Below are 13271 nucleotides of genomic sequence, written 5' to 3'. Positions count from 1 at the left end.
TAGCCTTTAACTAATGTACTCTACCATTTCACATAATATCTTACCACACTTATTCATGTGCATTGTTAATTACTCATTGACACTGTAGACAGAGAAACCACCTTTTCACAGAAAACTAGCTTGCAATTCACTGCACTGTGTCTGATCTTTGCTACTGACTCAGATGCCATTGTCTTCATTTAGCCTGGAGGTCATCCTCTTTAGCACTTTTATGTGCCCATCAGACACCAACATTTTGACTCATTCACTCATTTTATTCCCTACAATGAATCAGTCTTTCTGAATTGTGCATCTCTGTTGATTCACTGGAAACCACTGGCAATCTTAGGTTGTAACCAGCCAAACCACCATGGAGAACATGGAGCCTCATTTAGGCATAAATTCAAGACAAGGCCAAGCAAAAATGTCTGTCTAAGCAAGTCTCAAGTCAAGTTGTTGAGAGCAAGCTCCAAGTTAGGCCATAAGTCTTCATTAGCAAATTGCAACAAGCTGTAAACAGATCACAGACATATTATCTCTATTGATGTGGGTTACCAGCTTTCTATATATACATTCAACAGATATGTAGAAAATTGGCTTTGGAAATGTGTTTCTGACATTTTGGTCTCCACAAACCCCTGAGGCAAATATCTGGCTATTTAGCAGCGCCACTTACTTCAATAGCTAATTTCCAGCTGGACACCAGACAACGTTGTATATCTGCTGTTTGGTGCTGAGCAAGTAGGATATAGTGAGTAGATCAGAGCTTTTCCATAAAAAATAAACTCTCTATCCCTATAAAAATGATGCTGGTGAGAGATCATACAACATGACAAAACTGTGTAGAGTAAAACCAAAAAAATGAACTGAAAGACATTAAAAAATATTTTGCAGAGCTAAAGCAGACCAAAGAGGAGAATGATATTTCCCTGTGGGCTCAGCACCATGAATGGCATCACCGGCATTATAGATAGTCAAAGCTGTGTTGCTGTATTTATTTTATTTATGTCTGTTTTCTGCTTTCAGGTCTCGAGTCCACAATAAGTTTAGAAGTCGTCATTGTTGTGGCTTAGGTTTGGCACCAGTACAAGTTCTAAGTCTAGAGCTCTGCTGAATAGCCAATAGCCAAACAATGGTAAAGTTGTGTCACTCAGCCTATCTGGCCACTTGTGCATAGCAAAACAAACTGTAAACACAACCCTGACATATACTATTATCATTTGAAGTTGCTAAGTAAATTTGAAGTTGCTAAGGAAAACTTATTAGCTAACACTTAGGTATTTACACATTCATAAACACACAGCAACATTGTCATTAATCTGGAGTTATGTATCTGGCCAACTGACAATTTAAAGTCCAATAATAAAGCAATTCTAAGGAATGATAGGTGGGATGTGGGTGTGGATGTGGCAGAGAAACAGAACAGGTGTGGCGCTCTAGCTGGTGCTCTGCCACACTCAACACCTCAAGCACAACACCTTCATGCCTTTTGCTTACCCACCACACACTGTCGTAATTGACACAGACTTAAAAAATTGTTGCAAGTGACCTGCTATCTGAGAGGTTTACTTCATCTCAGCAACAGCCCTAAAATTAGAGGACGGTGCCCTTATTTATGGGGAAAAGTTAAGGGGGTGGGGGTACATTCCATGGCTGCTGTATACAGGAAGTTTTGGAATCTCCATGGAAATTAAGGCAAAACAGAGTTCCACAGTTATTTTTTCCAGCATTTCACATGGGCTTTTAGTGAAAAATGTGCTCAAATGGCTCCAAAAGTATACAGATGATTTGTTACCGATTGTCCCCTCTACTGCTGAGAGAAATATTGATGTACTCACATTATGATACTAATAGTTTAGGACTTTAAAAGGGCTATGAATATACAGGCATAATTAATACAAGCCAAATTTTATTTATACATGCCAGTATCACAAATCATAAATTTGTCTCCAGGGGCTTTACAATATGACACCTCTCAAAATGGATAAGGAAAACTTACCAAAAAAATACTAGGACAGAATGTGAAGTACACATATTCCACATGACTATGTTAAACAATAACACAGCTTCATTATCTGAGGCTAACTTCACTGACATCTGTTCTTGATCCACTGTGACCAATGTTTTGGTGCAGTGAGAACCATCTGCAGTTCAAACTGTTAAAATCATGATGATAAATACAATATTCCCAATATTAATCCTAGTTATTCCTGCAAGAGTCCATATGCATCTGGAAAGCATACGTATACATTGGAGGAAACTTTTCTTCATCCATGGAAGATGATGACAAGTTTAGGACACTAGATTTTCCCTACGGAATGAATATTTCTCTGTGAAGTCGTTGAAACCTGGAACAGCCTGGAGTCATGTGATCATAACCTGTCACCTACTGAAGCCCCAAAATTTTTGGGGGGGGGGTTCTTGTCATGTACATATATTGACATTAGAGGCAGGATGAAATGTGACCTGTCTGAGTATAAAATAACAATGAAACATGCATCACTTTACTAAATATGTCTTTGCTGAAATAGGGTGATTTATTACCGCAGTTTAACTCAACTGAGAAAAATGACACTTGACAACAACACGTAAGGGCAGCAGGAGGAAAATGTGTGGCATCTATGGAATGCCACTTCTAGCTCAGAAGGAACAAGGAAGGCATAAATATTTACAGTGAATATAGGAATGTTTGCATGTAAATACTGCATAGAGACGTGCACTTGTAATACAAATAAAACATAAGTGTAGGCTTTAAAGCTTCCTTTCTTTGGATAAATGGACAATATAATAAGAATAATAATACCAATTTCTCTGTTTTAAACCACTATTTAAAAATATTTTAAAAAACAGGCAACATCAGAGGTATGTACGAGAGCATCAAGATAGCACTATGACCGACTCAGAGCAAAACAGCACCCCTCAAAACCAGCAACAGGGAAGTGATCGCCAACAAAAGCAAGCAAATGGAGAGATGGTTGGAACATTAGTCAGAGTCAAAGAGAACGTTGTTGTCACATCGGCACTCAACACCATTGAACCTTTGCCCATCATGGAGGAGTTAGATGCTGAACAAACATTGGATGAACTCAGCAAGGCATGACACCCTTTGCCACTGTTGGAGAGAAGGTGGTGCCCCACAAGACATGAGGGATGCTCAGTAGATATTCTCACTACACCAACTGCAGGAGAAATGCAGGGAACAACAGACAACTCTCTACATCAGATGTAACTCAGGCCTTCGACCAAGTTAGCTGGGATGGGCTCTTCAACATCCTCCTGAAGATCGGATGCCCCCTGAAGATACGCAGCGTGATCAGATCCTTCCATGGTGGTATGAACACAACCGTTTAATATTAGGGCAGTATGTCTGAACCCTTTGCCATCAAAAATGGTGTGAATCAAGGCTGCAACCTTGCTCTGACCCTCTTTGGCATCTTCTTCATCTCCGCTTCTAATACAAGCTTTTGGGACCTCTACCAAAGGGACCTGCACAGGAGATCAGACGGCAGACTCTACAACACCGCAAGACTGAGAGCCAAAACCAAAGTAGGCGAGATCGTCATCAGAGACATGCTCTTTGCCGATGACACAGCAAGTCACCTCACACACTGAACAAGATCTGAACAAGTGTCTTATGGACAGATTCTCCCGAGCCTGCAAAAACTTTGGTCTGACTATGAGTTTGAAGACCAATGTGCTAGACCAAGATGTGGACACACCACCTGTCATCACCATCGACAACTACGGACTTGAAGTGGTACACAGACCCCAGCTGATGTTACTGCTTGTTCAAGAAACAGCTGAAGAACGAAGAGAAAATCCTGAACCTGGAAAAATAGAAGCAAACTAGACAAAAGGCACATCTGTACTTTGCACAGCAGGGACTGCCACTCCAGCATCAGTCTCACCAGCCATCACCGACGCTGCTCCAGTTGCAGCACTATGAATTCTTAGGGCGCAACATCCTTGGTCAATTGCCGGCCAAAGGAGGTCTGATATACAAATGAATCAAAAGACAACATTTTTTATTGGACATATATTAAGAATTTTAATCTATTATTGTGAAATGTTAAGACATACATACAAATGTTTCCTTTACAAAAGTTCACAGCAACATCAAAATGGGTGAAATAGCTGAAGCAAGGTACCATGACAGAACCTTTTGTATTTGTCATCAGTTTTAACTTAAAAGTAGAGTACATCTTTGGCACAAATAACACGCATACATATATAAATGAAAAAAAAAAACAAAAAAACAATATATTAACTTCTCTCACTTCAAATAGCCATTCATGTAAACACATTCCAAAAATAGTGAAGGGCATTAATTTAATCTGACACTCTGCATTGACCAGCAAATGCATTGTGATGGGAAATATGCTGAAAAAGGTTGAAGGGGAACGCCAGTTCAATATGAGAATTCACATGCTTTTTTACAAGTACTTCAACCAATACCCCTGCTCATAACATTGTTAAGAGTTTGTGACTCCTACGTCAAAAAATGAACACCAGTACTAACAGTACTTGATGATAATATATTAGCTTCTTGAGAAATCCAATTATGTTGAACTTTTACCCTCTAAAGAGTAGGACAAATCTGAATTATGGCACATTCCAGTTAAATACAAAACTCACTCCTGAAAATCAGGAGTCTACATTCAGCAGTATTCAGTGATCCTACGCTATGCAGACAGAAATAAATAGGAGACTCCATGCTGAAGATATAGTCCACTCAGAAATGTGAGATACTTGAGCAATGGAGAAAATACAGCCGAATATAACACAGTGATGGGGACAACAAATAGAGTAGCAAATGCAGGCCAATTATAGTTGACCATTTCTATGCTCATGATAGACCCAGCTACCACGGCTCAGAAGAAATAACCAGCCCAGGAAAAGGAATCATGTGGAGAATGCGTGCCATTTTAACAAGGGCGAGGGTCAGACTTTAGATAGCCTTTTTCTTTAACGGGAGCATTCCCTCAGCGAGGAATGTGAGAAGATTAGCTCCAGCGTGTCGGTGGAGGGTAGCAAAACACCATCTGAGGCTCCAAACATTAACCCAGGACCTGGAAAATTCGACTCCTGTGAAACACTGTTAATCCTCACAGGCGTTTTAAAGAGAGAAATCAGGAGGCTCTGCATTCAAGAGGAGTTTCTAAATCCTATGTTGAGCTGTCAGTAGACACCCAAATGCATTTTAAAGGGAGGAGCAACTGTTAATATAGGTTTGAATAGTTCTGTTAAACAGAATAATCCTCAAGCAGATCATGAAACCACAGAGGATGCTTCCCATGGTAATAGACATGCTACTGAAAACAAAATGTATGCAGCTTGCACACTTAATCAAGAAAAATTGTTTGCATATAATTTAAGTAGGGCAGAGCAAGACAAGTAATCCTTATTTATGTCAGCTCTCAAACATATAATGATACGAGCAGCATTTACAAAATATAAATACAATACACAACTAAAAGCATAACATGCACAATCAGCAGCCCACTTCCTATAATCATAGAGAGTACTCTCCAGGTACCTAGAAGACTTGTGAATCATGAGGCAAATGTCAGCATGACTTGTGAAGATACAGTAGAAGGAAAGCTCAGCTCTCCTGAATAAAACATGACATATTCTGGACTCTGCATGTTGACAGGCCTCTCTTTACTTGTGGTCAGACGTCGGCAAAGGCTTTGAACACCTTGGAACACCTGGTGAAAGGTCTCTGTCCATGTCAGTCATTTGAGCTTTTAGTGAGCCCTCAAATGAGAATTTCAACCATTTCCACACCTGAAGTGTTGATGCCATTAAACGTCTTGAGTGGTGCCTTAGGTGCTTCTGAGGTGTCTACAGCAAAGATAAAATTAGCAGATTAGAAAAACAATGGTGAAACGCTAAAGCAAATACAACTGCAGTGGTGCGTTTTACAGGCAAAATGTTAACTTACAGTATTAATATTGTATCTTTGTTTTGTCCAGATAAGTCTGTTATACTATAAATACTTTAAAACAGCGATCAAGGGTCTGACTTCAAATGAAAGAACAGTAGTTTGTGTGGTGGTCACTGGGTGTCAGATGCTTAACAAAACAAATTACCCACCAGTGGTGGCTGCTGAGATCGCCTCAGACGTCTTCAGTTTGCCTTGCTCTGCTGTGAGCTCAGGCTCCTGTGGGACCTGGTCACTTTGGGTGCTAGAGTCTCGGCTTGGGCACTTGGGCACCGAACAGGGCTGGGTTTGCAGCGCTCCAGCACCTGTCTGGTCATCTGAGAGGCTCTTTCCTACAGACAATGAAAGGACGCTGCTTATTTGCACGCTTGCATCCACATTTACACTCTCTTCAACATCTGCCCTACAGAGTTCTTCCCATGACTATTCTGGATCGGACTATTCTGGCATGAGAGACGATATGCATTCCAGTTTAAAAACATGTTGTCTATTTGAGGGTCTCCTGCTCCCTACGTTTTTTTAGGAAGTGTACATTCTGTCTGGCGGCATGGACCAGTCTGCCAGTTGTCGTTTCATAGCATGTGTCATTAAAGATTAAAAATTCTTTAGTGAAGCATAAAGTATAACAGCAAAAACTCACCTTTACTCTTTGTGCTGCCAGTGACAGTATTAATGGAGGGGACGGACCTGGCCAGACGTTGCCCCCTCTCCAGCTTGCCCTGTTCCCATTTGGAGCGCTGCTGGAGGACTTTGATCATAGCGTCCTTTTCCAGGAGCTGTGCGTGAAGTGCACGGATCCTGAACACATGGAATACATCATGAGTTCTCAAACCCAGCAGGAAGAGGCATAAACTATCTAAGAAGGCCTTAACAGGGCCACTGAAAGACGTGTACCTGTTCTCCATCTCCTGATGTCTATGGCTCGACAAAGACAAGTCTTCATTAAAACTGCTGTTTGGCGACTGTCGAGGCGAATGATTGATTATGGTTGTATCTCTGAAAAGAAAATAGAAGACTGTTAAAATACTTCATCCTACAACTTCACTACAGTTTTTATCTTTGCTGTATCTGTATCAACATACCTCTGTGCTGCAGCAGTGGCAGCCGCATCCATTGCAAACTGCCTCATGGCGCTCTCTTCCAGGTACTTTTGCTCCCACTTGGTAATGTCAGCCTCCAAAGCCAGAACGTGCTCTTCTTTCTCCCTCAGCTGCTGCTGCAATGTGGAAGAGCTCGGTTCTGAAGCTGTGGGGTCAGTTGCCTGGTTCTGTGACTGAAACAATACAAACCAGTGGTAAACATCAAGCTTCCAGGGAAACGAAAACGTCAAATGTGCTACTTTGCTTTCTTGCCAAGAGTTATTTAAGAAGATTGAAAACACTTTGATATCTGTACTGTAAGCATGAACTTACATGCATAATGCTTTGGTGCTTGTATGAATTAAATAAGCAAAATATGCAGAGCCAGCCTGGCTTCCAGTGTGATTTAAAGGACTCCTAACACTAGCGTCATAGTTAACATATAGATGTTATAGGGATATAAATCTTTGCATTTAACTCATGACAAGAATGCAAATAAGCATATTTCCCAGTTTGAAAACTCTTTGTACAAGCTGCACAGATAAAAAAGACAGATTTCTATGGAATGGCTGCTTCTTCTCACCTGTTGAGCCCTCAGGCTTTTCAGTTCCTGCTCAAGCCGCGTGCGCAGCCGTAGCTCGAGTGCTTCCCTCTTCTCACACGCCGCCTGCAGCTGAGCCAGCGCACTCTGCAGCCGCTCCACTTTCTCTACGTAGGCTCTCTTCCTCTGCAGTTCTTCTTCCAGCTGCCGGTTGCGGGCCTGCGCAGAGGCCAGCGTCTGCTCCACCAGCTCCCTTCTCCGCTGGCACTCCTCCCCAGTGGTGCGCAGATGCTGAATCTGCCTTTCAAGACATTCACGCTCCCGCTGCTGCTCCTCATCTGATATACAGGGAAGGAAAAAAAAAAAAGTCACAGGTCAGTGGCAACAAGTTTAACAGTGACCTGAACCTGGACATCTTAGGAGCTGGAGGTCCTAGATTAAAGGAATGCTATAGAGGGCTGTACTGTATACCAAGTCAACTAGGGGACAATTGATGGGGTCAGCCAAGTGGCTACACTAGGGAAATTACACATTGAATGGAATGTGACCCAACAAGACGTTTACATGCAGTTATAAAGACAACAAACAACAGACCATAAAAGAATTAAATCACAAAGCTACAACCAGTTTTTGAGTAAGGGGTATCATCATTAATATAAACTATACCTGTTATCATTAAAACTAGCTTCAATTTACAACAGTTAATAGGTAAAGCCATTTTTTTTGCTGTTCCACTTTAAAAGGGGGTTGATTACACAACATGAGTACATGCCTGTGAAGGGAATGCAGACTTCCTCTTATCCACTTACGCACACAGGCATAGCTTTGTACTGGGAAAAGCTCTGGAATGCCTCTAAGGACATGAAGTAAACAAGTAGTTCAAAATATAACTCAAGTGGCCCCTGTAGCAAAAAAAAAATATATGTATATAAACTAAACTCCCACTATTGTATATTACATTTTTTCTACTGCTGTTCCAAGATTTATGTTTTTAGGAAAAATAATCTGGCAGATCTGATGCCTGGAAAGAGCAACTCCTGTCTCAGCAGTAGGGAAGACTACAGCTGATGTAAGGTTATGTAACTCAGCCTAATTGAGAAGTTTTAAGAGGAACTTAACAATTACTATCAGAAATGCCTATGCAAAGGTTAATTGGGTTTACTATACAGAACATCTCTGCATGGAACAGAAAAAGGAGGAAAGTATGCACAACTGGCCAATCATGGTTAAACTAGGAGGTTAAGAAATGACCAAACAAGGAGAGCGAACTAGCCAGGGGTCATGCTGAGCTAGGCCTGGAGTCCCAGACCTATTAGTCCCCCCTTGAGGAGGGAAGTCAGCAGTGATGCAAAGCTGGGCAGAGGAGGTGGGAGGCATTCCTAATGGTGGAAGAGCCTGAAATACCTTAAAAAAAATTCCTGGAACCCAGGCCACATTTAGTGTAACTATAAAAAAAATGGCTGGTGTCTAAATGCCAAGAGTAACTTTTAACATTAGAGATAGAGCCGCACAGCTTTTATAACGCACTACATCACTAAAAAATGAAACTAAATCCTGCTCAGCTATGCTCCTGCTGCTGTGCTTCCTAGGGCAGTGTGATTTGTCACATAAGATAAAAAAAAAAACAAAAAAACAAATCCTGGTCTTCCTATTCTTCCCTGTGAGGAACCATGGTATGAGAAGCAGACTAATGCAAACCCAAACTTACTTTGCTCCAAGAGTTTAACAAAGACGTGCTGCTTCTGATCTGTACATGCAGCTTCCTTGGCTGCTCGTTGTCTGACAGCTGTGTCGAGTTGTTCTATACAGACGATAACAAACAAAAGACAACAGTTAGACATGCAGAGCTACAATCAAAAGCAGGCTGCGTGTTATTCGAGCTGTTCGGGATCAACACGTACCTCTCAGGTCTCTGTTGAAGTCATGCAGCCTCTTAATCTCGGCCTCTAGTTTATTCCGCATTGTTTTCTCCAGAGTTTCCCGCTTGGCAGAGCCTTTCATCAGGGTCTCATAAGCTTCAGATATCCTTTGAATCTCCAACTCCAACTGGGAAGAAAATGTGAGAAGAACATCAGTCTCTGTGAGAGGCATCTGCAGTCGTTACAAGGACTGTGGTGGTCAATATCAAGGAGTTCAACTACTCATCTATAACATGCCACACTTTTCCTTCTTCACTGCCTACAGGAAATGACTTTTTCACACTATGCACAACTGAAAAGAGTGGAATCAACATTCCTCAGTGAACACTTATGGGTCCCAGGTGCCATGTCCTTTAGCTCTTTTCACAGCAATATGCCAGCTTGTTTTGAAAGACAAAAGGGATAAGATGTGTCGTAGGAAATCTACAGGCTTGCACTGTGAGAAAACTCAACACTCAACTTTTAAAGCATATTAATAGAATAAAAAAAGACCAGAAAATGAATATGACAAAAAAAAACTTTTTGAGGTTAATCTATGCACCTTTTCTATACCTGCCAAATGGCCTGACACACAGACATGTACTGGCAAGAATACCATTGTCTTACAGTTTCCACACCCTCTATGAGCCAACGGCTCCACTCATCACTATTTCTTCTCTCACCTTCTGCAGCCTGGCGGCCTTCTCTGCGTAGACCTCCAGCTCCTCCCTCAGGCGCTCGTTCTCCCGCATCAGCACGTCAGTCTGAGCGGAGTTACTGCCAGAGGCTGTGGTGATGCTATTGTGAGCCATCTGGGACTGAGCAGACACATACCTGCGGAGGAGAGACATGAAGAATTCATCACAAACAAGTACTGAATGAAAGCAATGTCTGACGCTGTGATGCGATGCGATTACCTGTGATGCTGTGAGTAGAAGGGGGGAGGGGGGTCCCTGTAGTACTGCCCTAGCTGCTGTGAGTGGCTGAGCATAGCACAGAAAGGATAGTCCGGTGGTGGACCACGCTGGTCAGCACACTGTTCGGCCCCTTGCTGGTCAGGTACCGTGGTTTTTGTGACCTTATTACTATACAGCTGTGGATAGCTGTGTGAAGAGCTCATAGCCAGACACCCTCTCGGTCCATTCCTCTCCAGAGAAAGCTGCATGAGCCGCTCACTGAGGGAGCGAGCGTGCTCCCTCTTCAGATCCCACTGTCCCTCACTGCAGCTCCCCATTATGTCCATGCTGGGGCCTTTCTGTTCTGCCTGCTCCTTCTGAGAGATCAGGTACTGGGAGTGGGCTTTAGCCTCCTCATAAGTGGGCAGCTCCTCTCCATGGAGCTGGTACAAATGCCACACGGGGGTCTCAGAGTGCAGACACTCCCCCTGGTGCTCCTGGCCCTGAGGCTCCTGCCTCGTTAACATCTGGATGTACTGGGTGTCCTCCTGAGTCAGGCTCTCCAGAGAGGACCGAGGACTGCCTGTGCCCCCACCGCTGCTGCCTCCACGCAGTGCCTGCTCCTGGATGGCCAGAAGTGTGCGAGTGTCTGTCAGGTTTCCATAGCGAAGTTGTTCCTGGATGAGACGGTGCAGGACCGTTCCAGAGGGGTCTTCAGCGGTTCTCATTTCAGTCAGCGGCAAATGATCAAGAACGAAAGAACGAATATAACCAGGAAGTCGCGGTTTGGGCACTTCACCAATTCCAAATCTGAAGGAAAGAACAAATCTGAGTCAGACCTACACATCATATATGTTATCAGGAGCTATAACAGGATTCCCCATCCCCATTCTAGTTCTCCATAAGCCAAAATTCCTCTCAATTAAAATGTTCAGGCTTTTCTGTTGCACAGTGGCTTTTGCTTTAAGTGCATCAGCCTTTGCTGGAAAAAAGCCCTGACAGTTTTATTACCCACATACTGTAAAGCATCACTTTCTCCATTCAGACACGAGTGTAATACTCCCACACACAACAACAAACGAGCTATACCGATTTCCCAATGAGACACGAATCATGATGATATATTGCCCAACACATGCTCCAACCAGACAAATCCCGGATCGTTACACTAAAAACTCCCAGTGGACAGTTAATCAATTAATATAATGAGATATTAGAGCTCTGTTTGCGAATCAGTTTAATTCCAAACTTTGGATATAATATCCATGCTATTACCGGTGAATAAAATAATAATAATAAAAATAAATAACATAGCTTCAGTTTAGAACAAAACTGGAAAAGTCGCATTATTAATCCAACAGTGGGTGCTGGGCCACGCAAAAAGAATAAGTAAATAAATAAATAAATGGTACATCTAGTTATCAGGAATCCGGTCGAGAGATAAATTTAGAAAAGCAAAACGCAAACCTTACCAGATTACAGTCTCATCACACTCCAAACTCTTGGCGTAATCTCTGTGTTTTGCGTTTAATTCAACAAGCTTTCCAGAGCTCCGTTCCTCCATGTACGCGTGTGCGCGCCGACAGGCTATGCAGCAGACTGAGCGGACTGAAGCTGCGAGCTGCGCTAATAAATGACTGAGGGCCGATTGTTCGGCTGGAATGACTGGAATGTAAAGGCTCCAAGTCCCTGTGGGATCAAAAGCAGAGCACAGGGGAGGAGGAGGAGGAGGAGATGCAGCAGGGGGAGGTGGAGAGGGTCAGGGCTGTGAAGGGAGGGGGGGGTGAGCAAAAAAAAAAAAAATTGGATTCAGAGCAGGAGCACTGTCTCAGCTGGCTGCTTGTGTCATGTAAAACAGCTTGTTTTTGTTGTGTGGTTTTAGGAATTTGAAGTCTCTACAACTCCTACAAAGTCAAAGGAGAAATCTTCACAGGCTGAGGGGCATGCAGGAGATTATAAAGGCCGTAAAACGCAACAAAGCGCTTCAACCTCTTCGTCATGAACGTTAAAATGGCTTGGGAATATAATATTAAGAAATAGAACATCCACAGATTTCAGTGTTCAGATTTCATCAAAATGTAACCCTGGAATCTGTATCACTCAATACACACATGCATAGTCTAAATCTTTCATCATAAAATGTGCTCAAATTACCAAGGTTGGAATTTTTAAGGATTATTTTATTCTATTCAAATTGTGTAATTGTGAAAAATGTTTCACTCAAATTCCCACAAGCCCTGTGTGATATATTACAACCTTTTATTTTGTCCAAGTCCCCAAAAAACAAAGATTTACAGCCCACCATGATATAAAACAGCAAAAATCAGCAAATTCTGAGAAACTGAAAACTGAAACTGTTGGACATGTCCTAAACAGTTTTAAATGATTCAACAAATAATTGTCCATTAACTTTCTACTGATCACCTATTTTAAATAATAACCCACATCAAATATCTTCGATAGATCTTAATGATATACAATAAAAGCTGCTCTGTGTTGCAAGGCGGCTTTTTAGGGCTTTACACAAAGTTTGCATAAGATTAAATATTTCATCTACTACACTGCCCACTGATGAGAAAAGGGCTGTTATGTATCTGAGACGTGGATTAATCATTATTTCTTGAAGGGCCTTTTGTTTGCATGTGCCTGGTAAATATTTAAGCCGTGGCCCGTGCCAGTTAATTGCAGAGTGTGTGTCTGTGTATGTGGACACGGAGTGAGAGGGGTGGGTGCGAGGCACGCTGCCTGCCAGCTGTCCGTGGACTGAAATCCCCTTCCCCTCCTTTAATAAGAGCTCTGAGAGATGCATTGTTCTCCCCCAAAAAGCAGACATGACGGGGGCAGCCCTGCCATCTGCTGTTCTCCCCTCCACCACTAAGCATCAGCTATACACTTCATTCACACACACACACACACACATGCATGTAGATGGAG

At 42.4% G+C, this 13271-nt stretch overlaps 1 protein-coding gene across 1 annotated transcript; it reads right to left on the bottom strand.

Moving 5' to 3' along the window:
* Positions 1-4014: 4014 nt before the first annotated feature.
* Positions 4015-12010, bottom strand: amotl2a (angiomotin like 2a). Its single transcript, XM_026305342.2, has 11 exons — positions 11810-12010; positions 10359-11147; positions 10125-10275; positions 9445-9589; positions 9252-9344; positions 7586-7881; positions 7006-7196; positions 6818-6919; positions 6564-6721; positions 6076-6255; positions 4015-5823 (listed from the first exon to the last, which is right to left on the bottom strand). Exons 2-11 carry the CDS (start codon positions 11063-11065, stop codon positions 5738-5740), a joined length of 2109 nt encoding a protein of 702 aa, XP_026161127.1. The 5' UTR covers positions 11066-11147; positions 11810-12010; the 3' UTR covers positions 4015-5737.
* Positions 12011-13271: the final 1261 nt, after the last annotated feature.

Source organism: Mastacembelus armatus, chromosome 4 (assembly GCF_900324485.2).
Source record: "Mastacembelus armatus chromosome 4, fMasArm1.2, whole genome shotgun sequence".
NCBI classification, from domain to species: Eukaryota; Metazoa; Chordata; class Actinopteri; order Synbranchiformes; family Mastacembelidae; genus Mastacembelus; species Mastacembelus armatus.
The sequence above is the reverse complement of the archived record's forward strand: the minus strand, read 5'-3'. Positions and strand labels throughout refer to the sequence as shown.